This window comes from Schistocerca americana, chromosome 1 (assembly GCF_021461395.2).
Source record: "Schistocerca americana isolate TAMUIC-IGC-003095 chromosome 1, iqSchAmer2.1, whole genome shotgun sequence".
NCBI classification, from domain to species: domain Eukaryota; kingdom Metazoa; phylum Arthropoda; class Insecta; order Orthoptera; family Acrididae; genus Schistocerca; species Schistocerca americana.
This window is the reverse complement of record NC_060119.1, coordinates 954,994,738-955,013,218: the sequence shown is the minus strand read 5'-3', so window position 1 is coordinate 955,013,218 and position 18,481 is coordinate 954,994,738. Positions and strand designations below refer to the sequence as shown.

Below are 18,481 nucleotides of genomic sequence, written 5' to 3'. Positions count from 1 at the left end.
GCCAAACAGGATTCGCGGAACCCGCTTATAGAGATGGGCATCCCTGAACCTGACTTGCATTCTGACCTACACTGTAGGGTTTCTTGACTTTGGGAGACAGAATAGCATAACAGTACACACAACGAACTGCGTGTCACTAAGGAGACTATGAATGTGTGGAAGTCTTCCACGCGGGCCTCTCGCAGGGAATCAATTGTCCTCTGCCGGCTTCGCGTTGGCCATGCTTGGGTGACCCGCGGTTACCTCTTGCGCTGGTGCGGCGCCCGGTTGACGGTGGCCCATATTCTGGTGCACTGTTCCACTTTGACTGCCCAGCGACAAAATCTTGGGTTACCAGACTCGTTGCCGCTAATGTTATCTGACAGTGCCTTATTGGCTGATTTAGTTCTAAGTTTTATTCGTGAGGGTGGGTTTTATCATTTGATCTAAGTTTTAGCACATGTCCTTTGTCCCTCTGTGTCCTTCATCCTAGTGCATTTAGGTTGGAGGTTATAATGTGTTGCAGAGTGGCTGGCTGAATACTTAATTGTTACATCTACATCTACATCCATACTCTGCAAGCCACCTGACGGTGTGTGGCGTAGGGTACCTTGAGTACCTCTATCGGTTCTCCCTTCTATTCCAATCTCGTATTGTTCGTGGAAAGAAGGATTGTCGCTATGCCTCTGTGTGGGCTCTAATCTATCTGATTTTATCCTCATGGTCTCTTCACAAGATATACGTAGGCGGGAGCAATATACTGCTTGACTCCTCGGTGAAGGTATGTACTTGAAACTTCAACAAAACCCCATACCGAGCTACTGAGCGGCTCTTCTGCAGAGTCTTCCACTGGAGTTTATCTATCATCTCCATAACGCTTTTGCGATTACTAAATGATCCTGTAACGAAGCGCGCTGCTCTCCGTTGGATCTTTTCGATCTCTCTATCAACCATATCTGGTACGGATCCCACACTGCTGAGCAGTATTCAAGCAGTGGGCGAACAAGCGTACTGTAATCTACGTCCTTTGTTTTCGGATTGCATTTCCTTAGGATTCTTCCAATGAGTCTCAGTCTGGCATCTGCTTTACCAACGATCAACTTCATATGATCATTCCATTTTAAATCACTCCTAATGCGTACTCCCAGATAATTTATGGAATTAACTGCTTCCGGTTGCTGACCTGCTATATTCTAGCTAAATGATAAGGGATCTTTCTTTCTATGTATTCGCAGCACGTTACACTTGTCTACATTGAGAGTCAATTGCCATTCCCTGCACCATGCGTCAATTCACTGCAGATCCTCCTGCATTTCAGTACAATTTTCCATTTACAATAACAAATAACTTAAATTGGAACAATCACAAACAGATAATGTTGTGTGGAAACCAAACTGAAGACTGCAATTTATCGGCAGAACACTTAGAAAATGTAACAGGTCTACTAAGGAGACTGCTTATGCTTACTTATCTGCCCTCTTCTGAAGTATTGCTGTGTGGCATAGGATTTATATCAGATAGGGTTGACGCAGAAACATCGAGAAAGTTCAAACAAGAGCAGCTCATTGTGTATTATCGCAAAATAGGGAAAAGACTGCCATGCATATGATACATGAATTGGGGTGGCAGTCATGAAAATAAAGGCATTTTTCACTGCGACAGGATCTTCTCATGAAATTTCAATCACCAGCGTTTTCCTCAGAGTGTGAGAATATTTTGTTGACACCCACATACATAGGGAGAAATGATTGTCATAATAAAATAAGAGAAATCAGAGCTTGCATGGAAAGATGTAAGTATTTGTTTTTTCTGTGCACTGTTCGAGAGTGGAACGGTAGAGATGTAGCTTAAAGGTAGTTCAGTGAACCCTCTGCAAGGCACTTAGTTGTGTATCGCAGAGTATTCATGTAGATGTACATCTATATGAAAACACAATGAACGGATGTGCATTCATTTTCATCCCTCTGTCACTCCTGGTTCATTCCAGGAAAAGTGAAGTCTTTGTTATGTCTGGAACACTTACTCCCTTGTTTAGTGACAAACCAGCACAACTTACACCATCAAACCTGTGCTATATATTGTTCATGTTTAGGTATATTTATTATTTTCGCGGTAATACTTCAATGTTTATTGTACAAAATGTTGTGTCCATAACAACAGGATGATTCTTGTATGAGCACGGTATGTTTCTAACAGTGATTCTGGAAAGAACATAAAATCAATTTCTTAAAATCTTCTTTAGGACCACCCAGACAGGAATTTCTATATTAATCAAGGTTGTTGAAATTTAACCCAATCCAAAAAAAACATGATTTTTTAAGTTAAAAAGATCCAACTATATTTAATTATGTTAATTTATTTAACATACAAAATATTACATAGTTAGCCTTAGCACAGATTAACACATTTCAGTCGGGCCACAGTCCCTAGAAGTCATAAACTTTTTCAACATCTTTGTGTGGCTCCTGCTTATAAGATGAAGGATAAAGGAGATTCCCGTCTGTTTCAGAAATACTGTCATTGATTTCAAAACTATCATCGTCAATTTTGGATCTAGATTCTTTGAGCAGCACCAGAATTTCATCATTACTCATGTGTCCCCCAATTTTGCTACAAACTTTTACAATAAAGACAGCAACAGAAGCACACTACAACAACGAATGTGTGGGAACTGATTGCGAGCGTGACATGTTTTGCAAGTAACTTAGCACTTCGTGTAAGCAAGAACATCCACCAAGTGGCTCTCCGAAGTGCTAACGGAATCAACAATTAACGCCAAACTGTCACTATTCAGAAATAATACATTGTGAAGTACTAATCAGGAAAGCACTACTGTGAGATTCTTAGAGTTCTGACTGTTATAAAAATCACAGTGCAACTGTAATCACTACAGGGAGCAACAAGGATGTGTTGAAAAGAGCCATCGTAGTTATTGAAGGCAGCTATTTACAATCATGAGAATTTATCATTAATATTGTGTTTTAACTTTTCTTGCAGTATAAGAAACACAGTTAAATAACATGTAACTTGCAGGAAAAAAAAATTAAATGTGATGTAGAGTCATTATGACAATGAAGTACAATTTAGTCCTTTTGAAAAGCACATAGGAATATGTAGGCATTCACTAAATTCTCTGCTATTTTCTCTGCTAAATTATATCTTAATTTTGACCAAAAATGCCTGTAGTTGAAGAAGACTCACTAAATCAATGCAGTGCTGGCAGGACAAGAAATGTGGCTTTTTCACAAAAGTAATAAATCCTGTAGGTAAGTTGCCTTTTTCTCCATGTCCACTATGTTTCACCATTTGTTTGGATTGAACTATTGTTTAGATTGAACTATGTTATGATTGTATCAGAAAACTAGTGGCAGGAGTATAATCAGAGTCAGCAATCCAAAAAGACGTAACACTTGCAATCCACTGTGGATGCACCTCTGTGAGCCAGTTTTCCGCACTTTTTTCTTGTTCAGCCGTTAATCTTCTCCCTCTGAACCTAGGATCTAGCATATTAGCAAGATAGTGGACTGGTTCTAGCACTTGTTACTTTCCTTTTTTAAAATTACTTTCTTATGGGTTTCCATATCCGGACTTTCTAAAAGATTGATCCATAGTTCAAATGATTGTGGAATATTTGTGTTGTCTGCTTGAAAAAGGTCCAGGACTTAACAGCGCTCTGACAGTTGTCAAAGATGATGAGTGGCCTCTTTAAATATTATAAAATTAGGCAAGATTTCGATTGTCTTAGAAGGGACTAATTCAAAGTGATCTTTTACAATTTCTACACATTTAGAGTAAAGTAGTTGTAAAAATGAGTTAATGTTTTGAATAAATTAATCATTTGAATTTAAACTGAAATGTTTGTCAGTACAAAAAAATGAGTAAAACCTCAACTTAACACCTTGTTTCTTTTTATTTATTTACTTTTTATTTAGAAAAAAGGATTTTTTTCAACCCTGATACTAATATGGATTGGGATCAAATCCCTTCTCTTGACGTAGTTGCTCTGTATACTTCACCTGAATTATCTGAGAAGCTACAAAGGGTTGCAGATGAGGAATCAAAATGAGTGTCAGATAATGATGAACTCAGTTTTTGTCGATTTGTTTTGTGTAAAATTATTTTTTCCTCTCTTATGTAGCCTTCAAGAAGAGAAGATGCAATCGTTGGACTTGTCTTATTTATGCAGCCTGTGAAGCACTTCACTGTGAACTCTTTTACTAAATTTTCCTTCTGACTTGTCAGCTAACACCATGTATTGCTCCCATTTTGTGTGGGTATGTTCATGAAGTACATTGTCAAAGTAAGAAGATAATGCCATTCAAAACTTAGTGAGAAGAGAGGAAATGGTTACCATAGGTGACATTGTGGAAGTATTATTTACAGAGTGCCTGCATAAGTTGATAATAGTTGATACTTACAATGCTGCCACAGCAGTCTTGTAGAAAGCTTTTAGCTGCAGATGTACCTACTGCTGTTTACCTTAACCCCAACCACAGCTGCATGCGTGCATGATGACTCCTAACTTGTCAAGATTTATGGGATGGTTAGTGGTGTTGCCTCTAGATTGTGGAGTCCTGGATTTGATTCTCTCTCTCTCTCTCTCTCTTCTGTAGCCTCCCTGTCACCACGAGAGAGAGAGAGAGAGAGAGAGAGAGAGAGAGAGAGAGAGGGGGGGGGGGGGGGGGGGGCTGTGAAATGAAATTTTTGTACTCTTTCGCTTACTTTTATATTGTATTTACTGATCTATTGTTATTACAGGTCCTGTACATGAGAAAGCCGGACCCTGTGCAACGTGCCTAAGAAATGTTTTCAACTGTCCAGGACATTTCGGTTATATAGAACTACCTTTGCCCGTAGTCAATCCATTGTTCAGCAAAATGATTTATCAGATTTTAAGAATGTCTTGTCTTTCATGCCATGCTCTTCAGATTCAAGGTTAGAAACTATAATTTCATTTTGGTATGCAATCATCTCTTATTATCCTGTAGAACTTCTTTGCATAAAATGGATAGGTGTTGAAGAGATTTGGTTGTGAGATATTAAAATATTTTGATTTTAGAAAGGACAATATTACTTGCTTTTGTTTCTCTAACATATAATTAGCTGTATAAAGTAATTCAGTGAAAATATTTTTCTGTCTGCTTTGCTAGCCCAAAGGCATCAACCATTTCTATCTTAAATTGTAAGAGCCAAGTGATATGTGAAGGCAAAGCTAATAATTTACAGGACATAAAATTATGACAAAGGTAAATGGAAAATTTCACTATGGCAGTAAAATGCAATTTTATTCTTATTCTCCATTCAGGTGAATGGAACTTTCTCAGTGATTTACCACCAAAACGATTCCAATTGTGATGTGTTACTATTGAATGTCTGCCTAATACCTATCTGAGCTTTTGCTTTATTCTTTATGTCTTTCAAGGTACAAAAATGATTAAGAACAAGGAGATACTAAAAGAATCACTAAATTATCAGATTGCTACTAACCGTAAAGAAGACATGTTAAGTTGCAGACTGGCACAATTAAAAGAAACTTAGGTAAAGCTTTTGGCCGCAGCCTTCATCAGCAAAACACACACACACACACACACACACACACACACACCAACCATTCATGCACACCTAATGCATATATGACTGCCAACTCCAGCATCATGGGTTGGAATGCAACTCTCAAGTGGATGCAAACAGAAATGTGGAGGGAGTGGGAAAGGAGGAGGGATAGTAGTATTGGATGGGGAGAGAGATCAACACTGTCTGGTGGAGTGTGCAGTGACTAAAATAGCAACAGGTGCAGTGTCAGGAGGTTGTGGGGCAGTGTGTTGGGAAAAAAGGAGCAAAAAAGGAGAGGAGTGAGGAAAGACAGGTGGATGCATTGGCAGAGGGCGGCAAATAAACAGGATGGGAGACAAGAATGGGGAGGAGATGATAAGACAGATGGGGGTGGAAACTGTTGGATGGAGAGTGTGGGGACGGTATGTTACTGTAGGTTCATGTTGGGATAATCACGGAACAGAGAATGTGTTGTAAGGGTAGCTCCCATCTGCACAGTTCAGGAGAGCTGATGATGGAGGGAAGGATTCAGATGGCTTGGGTAGTGAAGCAGCCATTGAAATAAAATATGTTACATTCAGTTGCATGTATAGCCACGTGGTGGTCTACTTTGTTTTTGGCCACAGTTTGGCGGTGGCTGTTCATCCTGGTGGACAGCTGTTGGTAGTCAAACCAGTGTAAAAAGCTGTGCAATGATTGCAGCAGAACAGGCAAACGACATGGCACACAGGTGGCTCGGCCCCTGATGGGGTGGGATAAATCTATGACAGGACTGGAATAGGAAGTGCTGGGTGGGTCGATTGGGAAGGCTTTGCACCTTGGTCATCCACAGGGATATGATCCTTTTGGCAACGGGTTGGTATACAGAGTGGCTTAGGGATGGACTAGGATGTTGTGGAGGTTGGGTGGACTTTGGAACACCACTTGGCAGGGATGGAGGGGGGGGGGTGGTATCTCAAGTAGGATGTCCCTCATTTCAAGACACGATAATAGATAATTAAAGCCCTGGTGAAGGATATGGTTAAATTGTTCCAGTTCTGGGTAATAAAGGGGACACTCCTTTGTGGGTGGTTCTAGGGGGTGGTGGGAGGCTTTTGAGGGTGTGAGGGGAATTGGCACAGGAGATCTGGTGGCAGACTAGATCTGGGGGATAGTGTCCGTCTGTGTAGGCATTGGTGAGACCCTCACCATACTGAGCAAGGGAATTCTTGTAACCACAAATACGCCGTCCGCAGGTGGCCAGGCTGTATGGGAGGGATTTTTCTGTGTGAAAAGGATGGTAGCTGTTAATGCAGGTGCTGTTGGTGATTGGTGGGTTTAATGTAGACAGGTGCAGATGGAGCCATCAGGGAGAAGGATGTTAACAATTACGAAGATGGCACACTAGTTGACAAGGGCCACATGATGTGGATGAGAGAGAAAGTTTGGAGGTTGTGAAGGAACGAAGATAGTTTGCCTTGACCCTGAGTCCTGATCGTGAAGACATCATCCATGAATCGGAACCAGACTAGGGTTTTGGTGTTTTGGGAAGCTAGGGAAGTCTCCACTAGATGGCCCATAAAGAGTATGGCCTAAGAGGGTACCATGCGGGTGCTCATGGCTTTGTCTTGGATTTGTTTATATACTGTCCCTTCAAAGAAGCATTTGCAGGTTAGGATAAAAGTAGTAAAGTGTATGAGGAATGAGGTGGTAAGAACACTGGCAAAAGGGATGTTGTGTATGAAGAGATGGCACCAACAATGATGATCCATGAGGTAAAGGGGGGGATGGTGGAGAGTCGGTGAAGGAAGTGATTGGTGTGTTTGATGTGGGAGGTTACATTGAGGGCAACTGGTTGGAGGTGTTGATCAATGAGGGCAAAAATTCTTTCAGTGAGGGCACAAAAATCAGCCACAAGGGGTGTCCAGGATGTCAGATTTGTGGATTTTAGGGAGCATGTGGGAGGTGGGTGTGCGATTTGTCAGGAGTGAGGTGGATAATGGATCCTGGAGAGAGGTTCTGGGAAGGACCTAAGGCCTTAAGCATGGATTGGAGGTTGTGCTATCACTCTGGCAGTGTTACACCCCCTCCCCCCCCCCCCCCCCCCCCCCTCCAGGGGCTCACTTTTCTTTGGTGACTTTGTGCTTGCCCATCACTGGGCTCCAGCCCGTGCAGCATCTCTCCACTTCCATGCTGCATGTCTGTCCTCCTGCTGTTCTTTTTCCCCTACCTTGGGGAACATATTGGGGATATTTTTGGAAATGCGTTCTGATTCTTCAGTAGCCTGCCATCCGAACAGTCTTTCCACCGTTTTTTCTTTCATTCTTTGTTCTCCATCAGCTTCCCTTCCTCTGCTTCGCCATTTGAGGTTCCTCTTTCATTCTTCTTCCTCCCTATGTGCTCCGGAAAGCCAGCCCGTGCGTCCATCGTGTAACATGTGACTGGATAAGGGGTAATTTCCAGCATGGGGTCGACAGGCAGGGTTCGCACATACCCCGTGCTGCAGGCCAGACCTAGGAATGATTGTCTGAGCTGTTACTTCTGAAAGTGCTAGTTGGCCCCTCTGCCAGGAGTTCAGGAGGTGTGAACAGTCACCTAAGTGGGTGGGGGTGGGGGGCGCATTTGGAAGGAGTGCACCCTGCTGGCAATCATTTTCTCGCCATGAGCCAGTCCGGAATGAGGGTAAAGATTCCACGACACTCCCAGCTGCACCTCGGTTCCTCGTCGTATCACATACTGAAGTAGATCAGTCCTTTGCTATGGTTAATCCGTTTTTTATTCAGGAAGGTGTTGATGCAGTTGCTGGCCCTGTGAAATCCTGCTCCTGTTGATGCAATGGCACTTTGCTTTTGCAGACTAATTGGGATCCTCGAGCGCAACAATTGCTTTCAGCCTTGCTCCTCCCCAGCTATCCTGTTCGTGTCGAGGCCCATCGAACACTGAATTCTTCCTGTGGTGTTATTTACACTAGGCTGCTCAATGGTCTGACTGAGGAAGAAATCCAAACATAGTCTCTGATTAGGGCATCACTGCAGTCCATCGGGTCATGAGAAAAGTTGATGCATCCTTAGTGCTTACATGCACTCTTTGTCTCATGTTTGATAGAGTAATGCTTAATCAGAGAGCAAAGGAGGCCATGAAGTTGTTATGGTCTGACTGTACATTTCGAACCTGATGAGCTGCTACCAGTGTCAACCGCACTCATATGCCCAGTCAAAACCCAGCCAAATGTGTTGCTTGCAATGGGGATGCTCACGAGGGCAATTGGTCACCTCCTCCTCCCCTCTGTATCAATTGCAATGGCAACCTTAAGCCTCATTCCAAAAAAGTCCTGTGTATCTTGATGAGCCTGCTCTCCAGGAGATCTGGGTGAAGGAAATGTTGCCTTACCCTGTTACTTGCTAGTTATTGGATGGTCGAAAGCCCTGCGTTTTACCATCTGGCACTTAAGGCACCGTTCTTGCTACACCTCACTCTATGAAGGACACAACCTTGCAGGCTTGTGACCTCTAACTCAGCACTGCAGTTGTAGAATCGCTCAGTGTCATGATAGTGTTCCCATCTTCTTCTCCAGCTGTGCAACAAGCCCCCAAATTGTCACCTCTGGCAGCTAAATTACCTGCTACACAACCGGCAGGTGAGAAAGGACACAAGGAATACTCCTACAAAGACTTTTTACGTCCCTCCAGCCAACAGACATCTAAGTCTTCATGTGCCAACCACAAAGACTCCAAGAAATAAAAAAAGGCAAATAGTCTTTTCCTTCGCCGACTGGGAGATACTCTTCAATAGTGTTGCCACATTATACCCTCACATGGTTAACCTCTGTTTCACCGGAGTGTACTGCCAACCGTTTTTCTGCCTTGGAATCCATGGGCCTACTCAGTGAGAATGCCAACTCCCCTTTTAGACCTCATGGAGCATGATACTCTGTACTCTGTGCACTATAGCAGTGAGTCTTCAAAGGCTGGTACTCGCCAGCTTCTGGGATGAACCCTTCATTTTTTTCCCCCTTCGTCTTTCCCCATCATGACTCTCCTCCAATGGAATGTTCGCAGCATTAGATCCAACAAGGAGCAAATACGCCTGCTCTTGAAATTGCAGTGTCCACCTGTCTTTTGCCTCCAGCAAACAAAATTGCATCCTCGCAACCGCTTTGACCTCTTGCATTTCTTTCTGGTCTGTTTTGACCTACCCCCCAGAGGACGGCATTCCATGTCATGGGGGAGTCGGGCTGCTCATCTGGGATGACATTCATAGTCAAACCATCTCACCGAACACCTGGCTGCAAGCTATTGCAGTCCGAATTTTCCTTCCTCGCTTCACCTTTTCTCTTTGCAATGTCTACATCCTTCCATCATTCGGTGTCACTAGAACAGATTTCCTCCAGCTTATTGGGCAACTCCCTCATCACTTTTTGTGGTGACTTCAACACAAACCATCCTCTTTGCAGGTCTTCTGGATACTGCCCGAGAGATGCCCCCTTGGCTGAACTCAATCAGTTAAATCTCATCTGCCTTAACACTGGATTCACAACACTTATACCCATTTGGGCCTTTCATCCTGCACTGCTCAGCTTGCCCATTGTCTCTGAATAGTCCGTTCTCTCTGACACATACTCAAGTGACCATTTCCCCTGTGCTACCCGTTTACTGACTTGCCCCGCCCTAATGTAAAGCCAATTGGCGGCTTTCAAAGACCAATAAGAGGCTTTAATCCTGCCTGGCGACCTTTGCCAAACAACATTTCCCCAGTTGTGATGGCCAGATGGAGTAGCTCACAAACATTATCCTTACTGTCACAAAATGTTGCATTCCTCACACTTCACCTTTACCGCGCCGTGTTCCGGGCCTTGGTGGACTGAGGTGGGGCATGACAATTTGCATGTAGAGATGTGCTCTCCTTGTTTTTAACCATCATCCTACAGTGATGAACTGCATTCATTATGAACAGTTGCCTGTGCAGTGTCATTGCATTCTTCGAGGCAACCAAAAAGCTAGCTGGATTACATTTACTATTTCTTTTAACAGTTCCATTCCCTCTTCTGTCATGTGGGCCAGCCTCCAACGGATCTCTGGGACCAAGGTCCATTCCACAGTTTCCAGCCTGACTGTAACAGAAGATGTCATTGTGGACCCCATTGCTATCTCCCAACACCTTGGACCAGAGCTTTTGGCTCCATCCACTGTCACCCTGCCTTCCTCCATCCGAAATGAATCTAGGAGGCTTGGATGATATCAATCTCCTATGAGAATCGTGAATGCTACAATGCCGCCTTTACTATGCAAAAGCTAGATCGTGCTCTCACTTCATCCTGATCTTCTGTCTCAGGGGTGGATGATGTTCTCCTTCATAGGTACAATCACATCTGTGTGGATGGCATGTTTCTCAGACACTGGTGTGAAGACACTGTCATACCCTTACCTAAGCCCAGTAAGTACAGAAACCTTCCTTTTAGTTGCCATTCCGTTTCTATTACCAGCTGTGTTTACAAGGTGACAGAACGTATGATTTGTGCCTGGCTGGTATGGTGGATTGAGTCTCACAATTTACTAACCACTGCACAGTGGATTTCAAGTGCACTGTTCTGCAGTTGACCCCCTCGTCAATTTGTCAACCCATGTCATGAGTGGGTTTCTGTGGAAATACCAGACTGTGGCCATGTTTTTTGATTTGGAGAGAGACTATGACACCTGCTGGAAGACTGGTATCCTTCGTACTACATGGGGTTTCCAATGCCACGTGCCCGTTCCCTTCAGGAATTTTTAAAAGACAGAGTTTTCATATGTAATGTGGGTTTGGCCTGTCAAACACTTTTATCCAGGAAAATGGGGTGCCTCAGGGCTCCGTCTTGAGTGTCATCCTCATTGTTATCATCATTAACTGTATTATGGCCTGTCTCCTGCTGGGCATCTCCAGCACCCTTTTCATTGACAATTTTGCGATCTATTGCAGCTCTCCACAGCCTTCTGTCCTTGAGTGGCGTCTTTAGAGATGTCTTGGTTGCCTTTACTTGTGATGCATTGACAATGGATTTCGCATTTCCACTGTCAAAACCATTCGCATGAATTCCTTGCAGCACAGTGGGTTTCTTCCACAGTCTATACATTGTGGGCCTGTTGCTCCTGCGTGCTGAAACTACGAAATTCCTGAGGTTTATGCTTGATCGGAACTTTCTTGGTCACCTCACGTCTTACCTGGCCGCCCACTGTAACCAGTCCGTCAGTGTCCTATTGTGTCCTCAGTGGTACTTCTTGGCAGCGGATCAGACCTCCCTCCTCCAATTGTACTGATCCCTTGTGCATTAAAAACTAGACTATGGGTGTTTCACTTATGCATCTGCACATCTGCCCATCTTACACCTTCTAAATACAATCCCACATCATGGAATCTGTTTGGACACTGGCACCATTTACACTAGCCTGGTTGAGAATCTCTTTGCAGAAGCTGCCAAACTACCATTGTCATACCAGCATGATGTTCTACTCAGCAGATATGCATGCCTTTTATCTGCCATGCCTGGCCATCCATCCTGTGCTTTCTCCTTCAACAACTCTTTTGACCACCAGAATGGGGCACATTCCTCTTCTCTGTTACCCCCTGAAGTTTGCTTTTGACTCTCACTCTGGCAGCTTATCTTCATGGAACCTGCCACTTGGCTGATGGGTGTGAACCCATTTGCCTAATGCTGTGGCCTGTGTTCACCTTTTTCATTCACTTCCTAAGGACACTATTGAAGACTCGATCTATTGCTGTAACTTTCTCAATCTTCGCACCGAACTTCACAATAGTACCTTTACATTCACTGATGGCTCTCAGACTGAACAAGGTGTCGTGTGTGCCTTTGCCATTGGCGCTGACCATTTTTGGTTCTGGCTTCCAGAACACTGCTCAGTATTTACAGCAGAGCTCTTTGCCTTTTATCAGGCCATGCAGTCCATCCAGTGACACAGGCTTTTCAATTGTGTCATTTGCTCCAATTCTCTCAGTGCCATTTAGAGCCTTCATGTGCTGTACACAGTCTATCCGAAAGTGGAATGGGTCCAAGAAAGCTCCACTTGCTCACATTTGGGGGAGCCACTGTGATGTTTATGTAGGTCATGGTCACCTTGGTCTGACGGGAAATGAGGCTGCTGCCAAGGCTGCAGTTGTCCTACCTCAGCTCGCTGGTTCTTCCACTCCTTCTGACAATGTCCATGTTGCCATCTGTGAGCAGGTGGTGTCACTTTAGTATCACCCTTGGTCAGCTCTTCATGGGAACAGTCTCCGGGGAATTAAAACTCTTCCGGATGCTTGGCCAACCTCCTCTCAGCCCTTTCACCACGAGATCGCTTTAGCTAGGTTGCAAATAGAGAATTTTCATTTTAGCCATTGCTGTTTGTTAAGTGATGATCCCCTACCTCTTCATGCTCATTGTCATCAGCCTTTGTTGGTTTCCTGACTGAATGACTTAAAAAAAAAATTAATGTATGTTTGCTGTCTGAGTTATTGGCCTTTTAGCAAATTATGGACAGGTTGCTGACCATATTTAGCTTTGTATTCATCGTAGCAATACGGCAAAGGATGTTTAATCTTTAGTTCTGGACCTCCATGGTCTCCATGCTGAATTTTGTGGACCTTCCTCCATGAGGAAGTCCTTCTTCTTTTTAGTCCTCTTTCCTTCCATTGACTGGGCTTTCAACTTATATTCTGTCATAGTGTTCTAAGGTTCTAAAATGGATGCATATGACCTTAGTTGCTTTTGTGCCCTAAAACAAAACAAAACATACAATCTGGCAGAGTTTGTAGGTGGAGGAGTCGGATAATTGGTGGAGGCCTTCTGCCAGGTAGTCATTGTGATTTATAACAACAGCGTTGTTACCTCTGTCTGCAGATAGGATGATTAGGTCAGGATTTGTTTTGAGGTTGTATATGGCTATTCTTAACTCTACTGAAAGGTTTGTGTTCGAAGGAAGGGGCCAGGATGAAGGGTGGTGAGGCTAAATTGGAGGTAAGGAATTCCTGGAAGTGACCATGGGTGGTTAGGTGGTAGAGGGGGAGGATCATGGTTGAATAGTGGTGTGAACTGACAGAGGCAGGGTTCAGTGTTGGAATTAGGGCAGTTTTGGTTGTAGGGATTGGCAGCAAAGTGCTTCCGATGCAGGCATTGGGAGAAGGAGAATGTCTTTGACAAGTCCAACGTGGTTAAATTTGGGTGTATGGTTAAAGGTGAGACCTTTGGATAGCACTGAAACTTCGGTGGAGTTGAGGGTTTTGGTGGGAAGGTTAACAACAGTGTTACAGGAATGTTTTGGTTCTGGATTTGGTGGAGAGTTGGTGGGGAGTTCTGTGGGATGTGGCAAGTTGAAAAGGTCAGCTAGGAAGTTTTAGGTGCTATGAGGGGTTAGGGTGATGATCAAAAGTTTGTGTGGCATGGGCAGATGGGGAAAATAGAACGTTAAAGTACATCAGGATGAGGTGGGATCAATAGGAATAAATATAAATATGAATAAATATAATTATCACTATCATAGTTGAGAATCTGAGGCATCAGATGCTGCATCAATATAATTACATCCTGTTTCTCCAATGCTGTCTGAACCAGCTGCCAAAACCATAGAATCCCCCAAAACAGCATACCATAAAGATTACTTTCTGTGGATCCCCCACCCCTCCCCCCATCACATGTTTCCAGATTTGGCCAATCCCTGGCCCTCACAAATCTGGTACTGCAAACACACATCTCCATGGCACAGGCATCCCAGAACTACCTCTTCTCCTTCTACAAGAAACTGCCACTATGCAGTCCTTACTCCATACAGCAGGTTTCTGAAATTGAATCCCTTGTTCTCCAGACACCACCTCCCTAAGTTATCGAACCTTTGACATCTTACTGCCACCATGGGGCACCACTATCCAACCCATATTTAGCCATAGTGTTCCTACTCATCCACCTCTCATAGCATCTAAACCCTGTCTAGCTGACCTTTTCAACTTGCTGCATCCCCCAAAACTCCTTACCAACTCTCCACCAGATCCAGAGCCAAAACATTCCTGAAACACTGTTGTTAATCTTTCCTCCAAAACTGTCAATTCCCTAGAAGATTCAGCACCATCCAAAGACCTCATCTTTAGCATTACAGTCAAATTTAAACATGCTGGACTTCTCAAAGACATACTCTCCTTCTCCCAGTCTCTGCAATGGAAGCACTTCCTTGCTGCAAATTTCTTGGGAGTAAGCCACAGCCAATTATTTGACTCTTCTATTTATAAACTGTGCCAGAATGATCCCATCCCAGGAGTCCAACACAACATCCAATCCCTGCTTAAAGCCTTTGGCCCTTCCCAGAACCTCTCCCCTGAATCCATTTCCTTCTTCACCCCTGTGACACCCCGAGCACCCACCTTTCACATGCTCTCCAAAATCCACAAACACAACAATCCTGGATGCCCCACTGTGGCTAGTTATTGTACCTCCACTGAAAGAATTTAGGCCCTCATATACCAAAACCTCCATCCAGTTACCCTTAATGTAGCCTTCCATGTCAAAGACACCAACTACTTCCTTTGCTGACCCTCCACCATCCCTACTCATGTACCTCGTGGATCACTATTTGTCACTGTTGACACCACCTCTGTACACACACATCATCCCTCATGCCCATGGTCTTGCCGCCATTAAATACTATGTTTCCCAATGTTCTCCAGGCTCCAAACCTACTACCTAATTCCTCATACACCTGACTAACTTTATCCTAACCCACAACTACTTCTTCTTTGAATGGGAGGTATATAAACAAATCCACAGCACAGCCATGGGCACCCACATGACATGCTCGTAGGCCAGCCTTTTTATGGGCCTTCAGAGACCACCTTAGCCTTCCAAAACAACAAACCACTAGTGTGGTTTAGGTTCTGTGATGATATCTTTATGATCAGGACTCAGGGTCAAGAAACCCTATATTTTTTCCTTCACAACCTCATCACTTTATCTCCCATTTGTTTCATGTTGTCCATGTTAACCAGTCTGCCATCTTGGTAGATGTTAACTCCTCCTCTCTGACGGCTCCATCTGCACCTCTGTCTACATTAAACCAACCAACCATCAACAGTACCTGTATTTCAAAAGCTGCCATCCCTTTCACACCAAAAAATCCCTCCCAAACAGCATGGTCACCTGTGGATGGTGTATCTGCGGTAACAAGAAGACCTTCGCTTAGTACAAGTACTATCGCCAGACCTAGTCTGCAAACAGATATCCTATGCCAATACCCCTCACACTGACAACCCTCCCACCACCCCAAGAACCAGCCACAAAGGAGTGTCCCCTTCATTACCCAGTATCGCCCTGGACTGGAACAATTGAACCATATCCTTCACCAGGGCTTTGGTTACCTACCGTCATGCCCTGAAATGAGGGAAATCCTAGCCGAGATACTTCCAACCCCTCGTATAGTGGTGTTCTGTTGCCCACCCAACCCCCACAACATCCTAGGCCATCCCTGTGCCATTCCCAATACCAACCTCTTGCCACAAAGATCATACCCCCTGTGGAAGACCCAGGTGCAAAGCCTTCTCAATTGACTCACCCAGCACTTCCTACTCCAGTCCTGTCATAGGTTTATCCCACCTCATCAGGGGCTGGGCCACTTGTGAAAGCAGCTGTGTCATTTACCAGCTCTGCTACAATCATTGCACCTCTTTTTACATTGGTATGACTACCAACAGTTGTCCACCAGGATGAACGACCACTGCCAAACTGTGGTCAAAAGCAAAGTAGACCACCCTGTAGCACAACATGCAACAGAACATAACACACTTGATTCTCATGGCTGCTTCACTACCCAGTCCTTCAGGATCCTTCCCTCCACCACCAGCTTTTCTGAAATGTGCAGCTGGGAGTTATCCTGACAACATATTCTCTGCTCCTGTAATTATCCCAGCCCCAACCAATGGTAACATGCTACCCTGCACCCTCCACCCAACAGCTTCCACCCCCTCTGCCCTATCTTCTCCTCCCCATTCTCTTCTCCCACCATGTTTACGTGCCACGCTTTGTCAATGCACCCACCCATCTTTTCCCACTCCTTTTTTCTCCACCTTTCTGCCATATGGCCTCCTGATACTGCAGCTGTTGGTATTCTGGTCCCTGCACACTTCCTCAAACAGTGTTCGCCTCCCCCATATACTACTATCCCTCCCCCTCCTGTGCCCCCCTCCAGATTGCTGATTGCATCCCTCGTGATAGTTGCATTCTGTCCCGAGATGCTCGAGTTGTTGGTCATCTGTGCATGAGGTGTGTGTGTGTGTGTGTGTGTGTGTGTGTGTGTGTGTGTTTCTTTTGCTGATGAAGGCTGTGGTCAAAAGCTTTCTGTAAGTGTCTTTTAATTATGTGTGTCTGCAACTAGACCTGTCTTCTTTACGGCAAGCAGCAATCTGTCTTTTCCTACGTTGTTAATATTCCTACTAGGAGTTTCCATTGTTTGAAAAACTGAATTGTGATGTAATTGGTTCCATGTTGAAGCCCTCCTCATGAGTAAATAACACGATGCCTCGAGCTGTTACATTTCATGTCATGTAATAATTTTCTTCATCTTCATTATCTTCTTCTTATGTTGAGTCCAGCCAGCTGTGCACTGCGTAAATCAGTTAGCTGGAGGGAATTGTTCTATTGGGCATTTTTCCATTTTATTATTATTTTTTTGAAATAAAAGATCCATTATTACCAGTTCTCTCGATGGCACTGAACTCATTAACTTCTTTGTGTTTCCCAAGCATGATGGACAATAGTGTAGCGGTTTTCCGTGTCCCAGATGTACAAGTTGTATGTTTTCATTTTACCATTGGTGAAAAAGTTACTTCATCATGAAAGGCAAGTTTCTCTTCCATGTTCTATTGCTATTATGTGGCAAACTCAGAATGAATTAATTCATACCACTGGCAGTTGTAAACACTAAGATTTATGCTTTAATTGTTCTGAAAGAGCTTTGTCAGTTGTGGCGTGTTGAGTTCTTCATCTGCTCTGTTTGTTAACTTCTGTAGGCTGTTCAGGGAGCTTACCCAAACATGCTCAATCACCTATTCTGTAACACCAAATATTTGTGAAACCTCATTCTTGAAAGGTCATTGAACTGTCATGACAGACTGATGCAAATGAAATTAAAGGCCAACATAATTTCTCAGTACCTTTCAGTCACTGTACTCTGCCAAAAGAGAGTCAAAACTAGTGCAATGGCACCGGTCTTCAGAGTTCTATGATTTGCCTGCAAACAGTCTCAATATCATCATCTTCCATACATGAAACAGACTATTGTCTGTTCCAAAGCCACAAATAAACAAAATCATTCCCATCTTTTTCTAGGTCTTTTGATATCTCTTTTCCCATTCAGCTTGTAGTTCAGGATCTTCTGGGGAAACAGAAATTGAAGCAGCTTTATTATGTGAAAAAGATAATTACATCGGGTAACAAAGTAAAAACTGTATGGGATATAGTGAAGACAGACAGGTGGGGCCAAAAAGGAAAAGGGAAAGTGGCTCTAAAAATAAATGGGACTTTGGTTACAAGTGCATGTAGTGTTGCAAACCTCTTAAACTAGCTGGGGGTTATCAGATCCAGTGAACAGTGCGATGGAGTATCTGAGACCAGTCTTTAAAACTAACTTCAGTAATATGGAAATGTCACTCACATCTCCCAAAACAGAAGCATCCGTCATAAAATCCTTAAAATCTAAGTATTCCAGTGGGAATGATAACATATCAACAAAGTTAATTAAAGAGTGCTAATGTGAGTTGAGTTCCATCTTAAGTTATATGTGTAATCAGTCTCTTATCAGTGGAACATTTCCAGCTAAAATATGCTGAAGTTCTCACTTTACAAGGAGGGGGACAAATAGAGAACACCAAACTATCGACCAATTTCACTTTTGCTGGCTTTCTCAAAAATATTTGAAAGGTTCTGTTCAAGCATTGCATCTGACTGCAAATAATATAT

The 18,481-nt window shown here is 43.6% G+C and overlaps 1 protein-coding gene across 2 annotated transcripts in view; it reads left to right on the top strand.

Moving 5' to 3' along the window:
* Positions 1 to 18,481, top strand: part of LOC124615730 (DNA-directed RNA polymerase I subunit RPA1) — a 306,200-nt gene that overhangs the window by 16,035 nt on the left and 271,684 nt on the right. For both annotated transcript variants that reach the window (XM_047143804.1, XM_047143812.1), the window contains one exon: positions 4,738 to 4,914. In XM_047143804.1, coding sequence (XP_046999760.1) covers positions 4,738 to 4,914 — 177 coding nt within the window. The remainder of the gene's footprint in view (positions 1 to 4,737; positions 4,915 to 18,481) is intronic.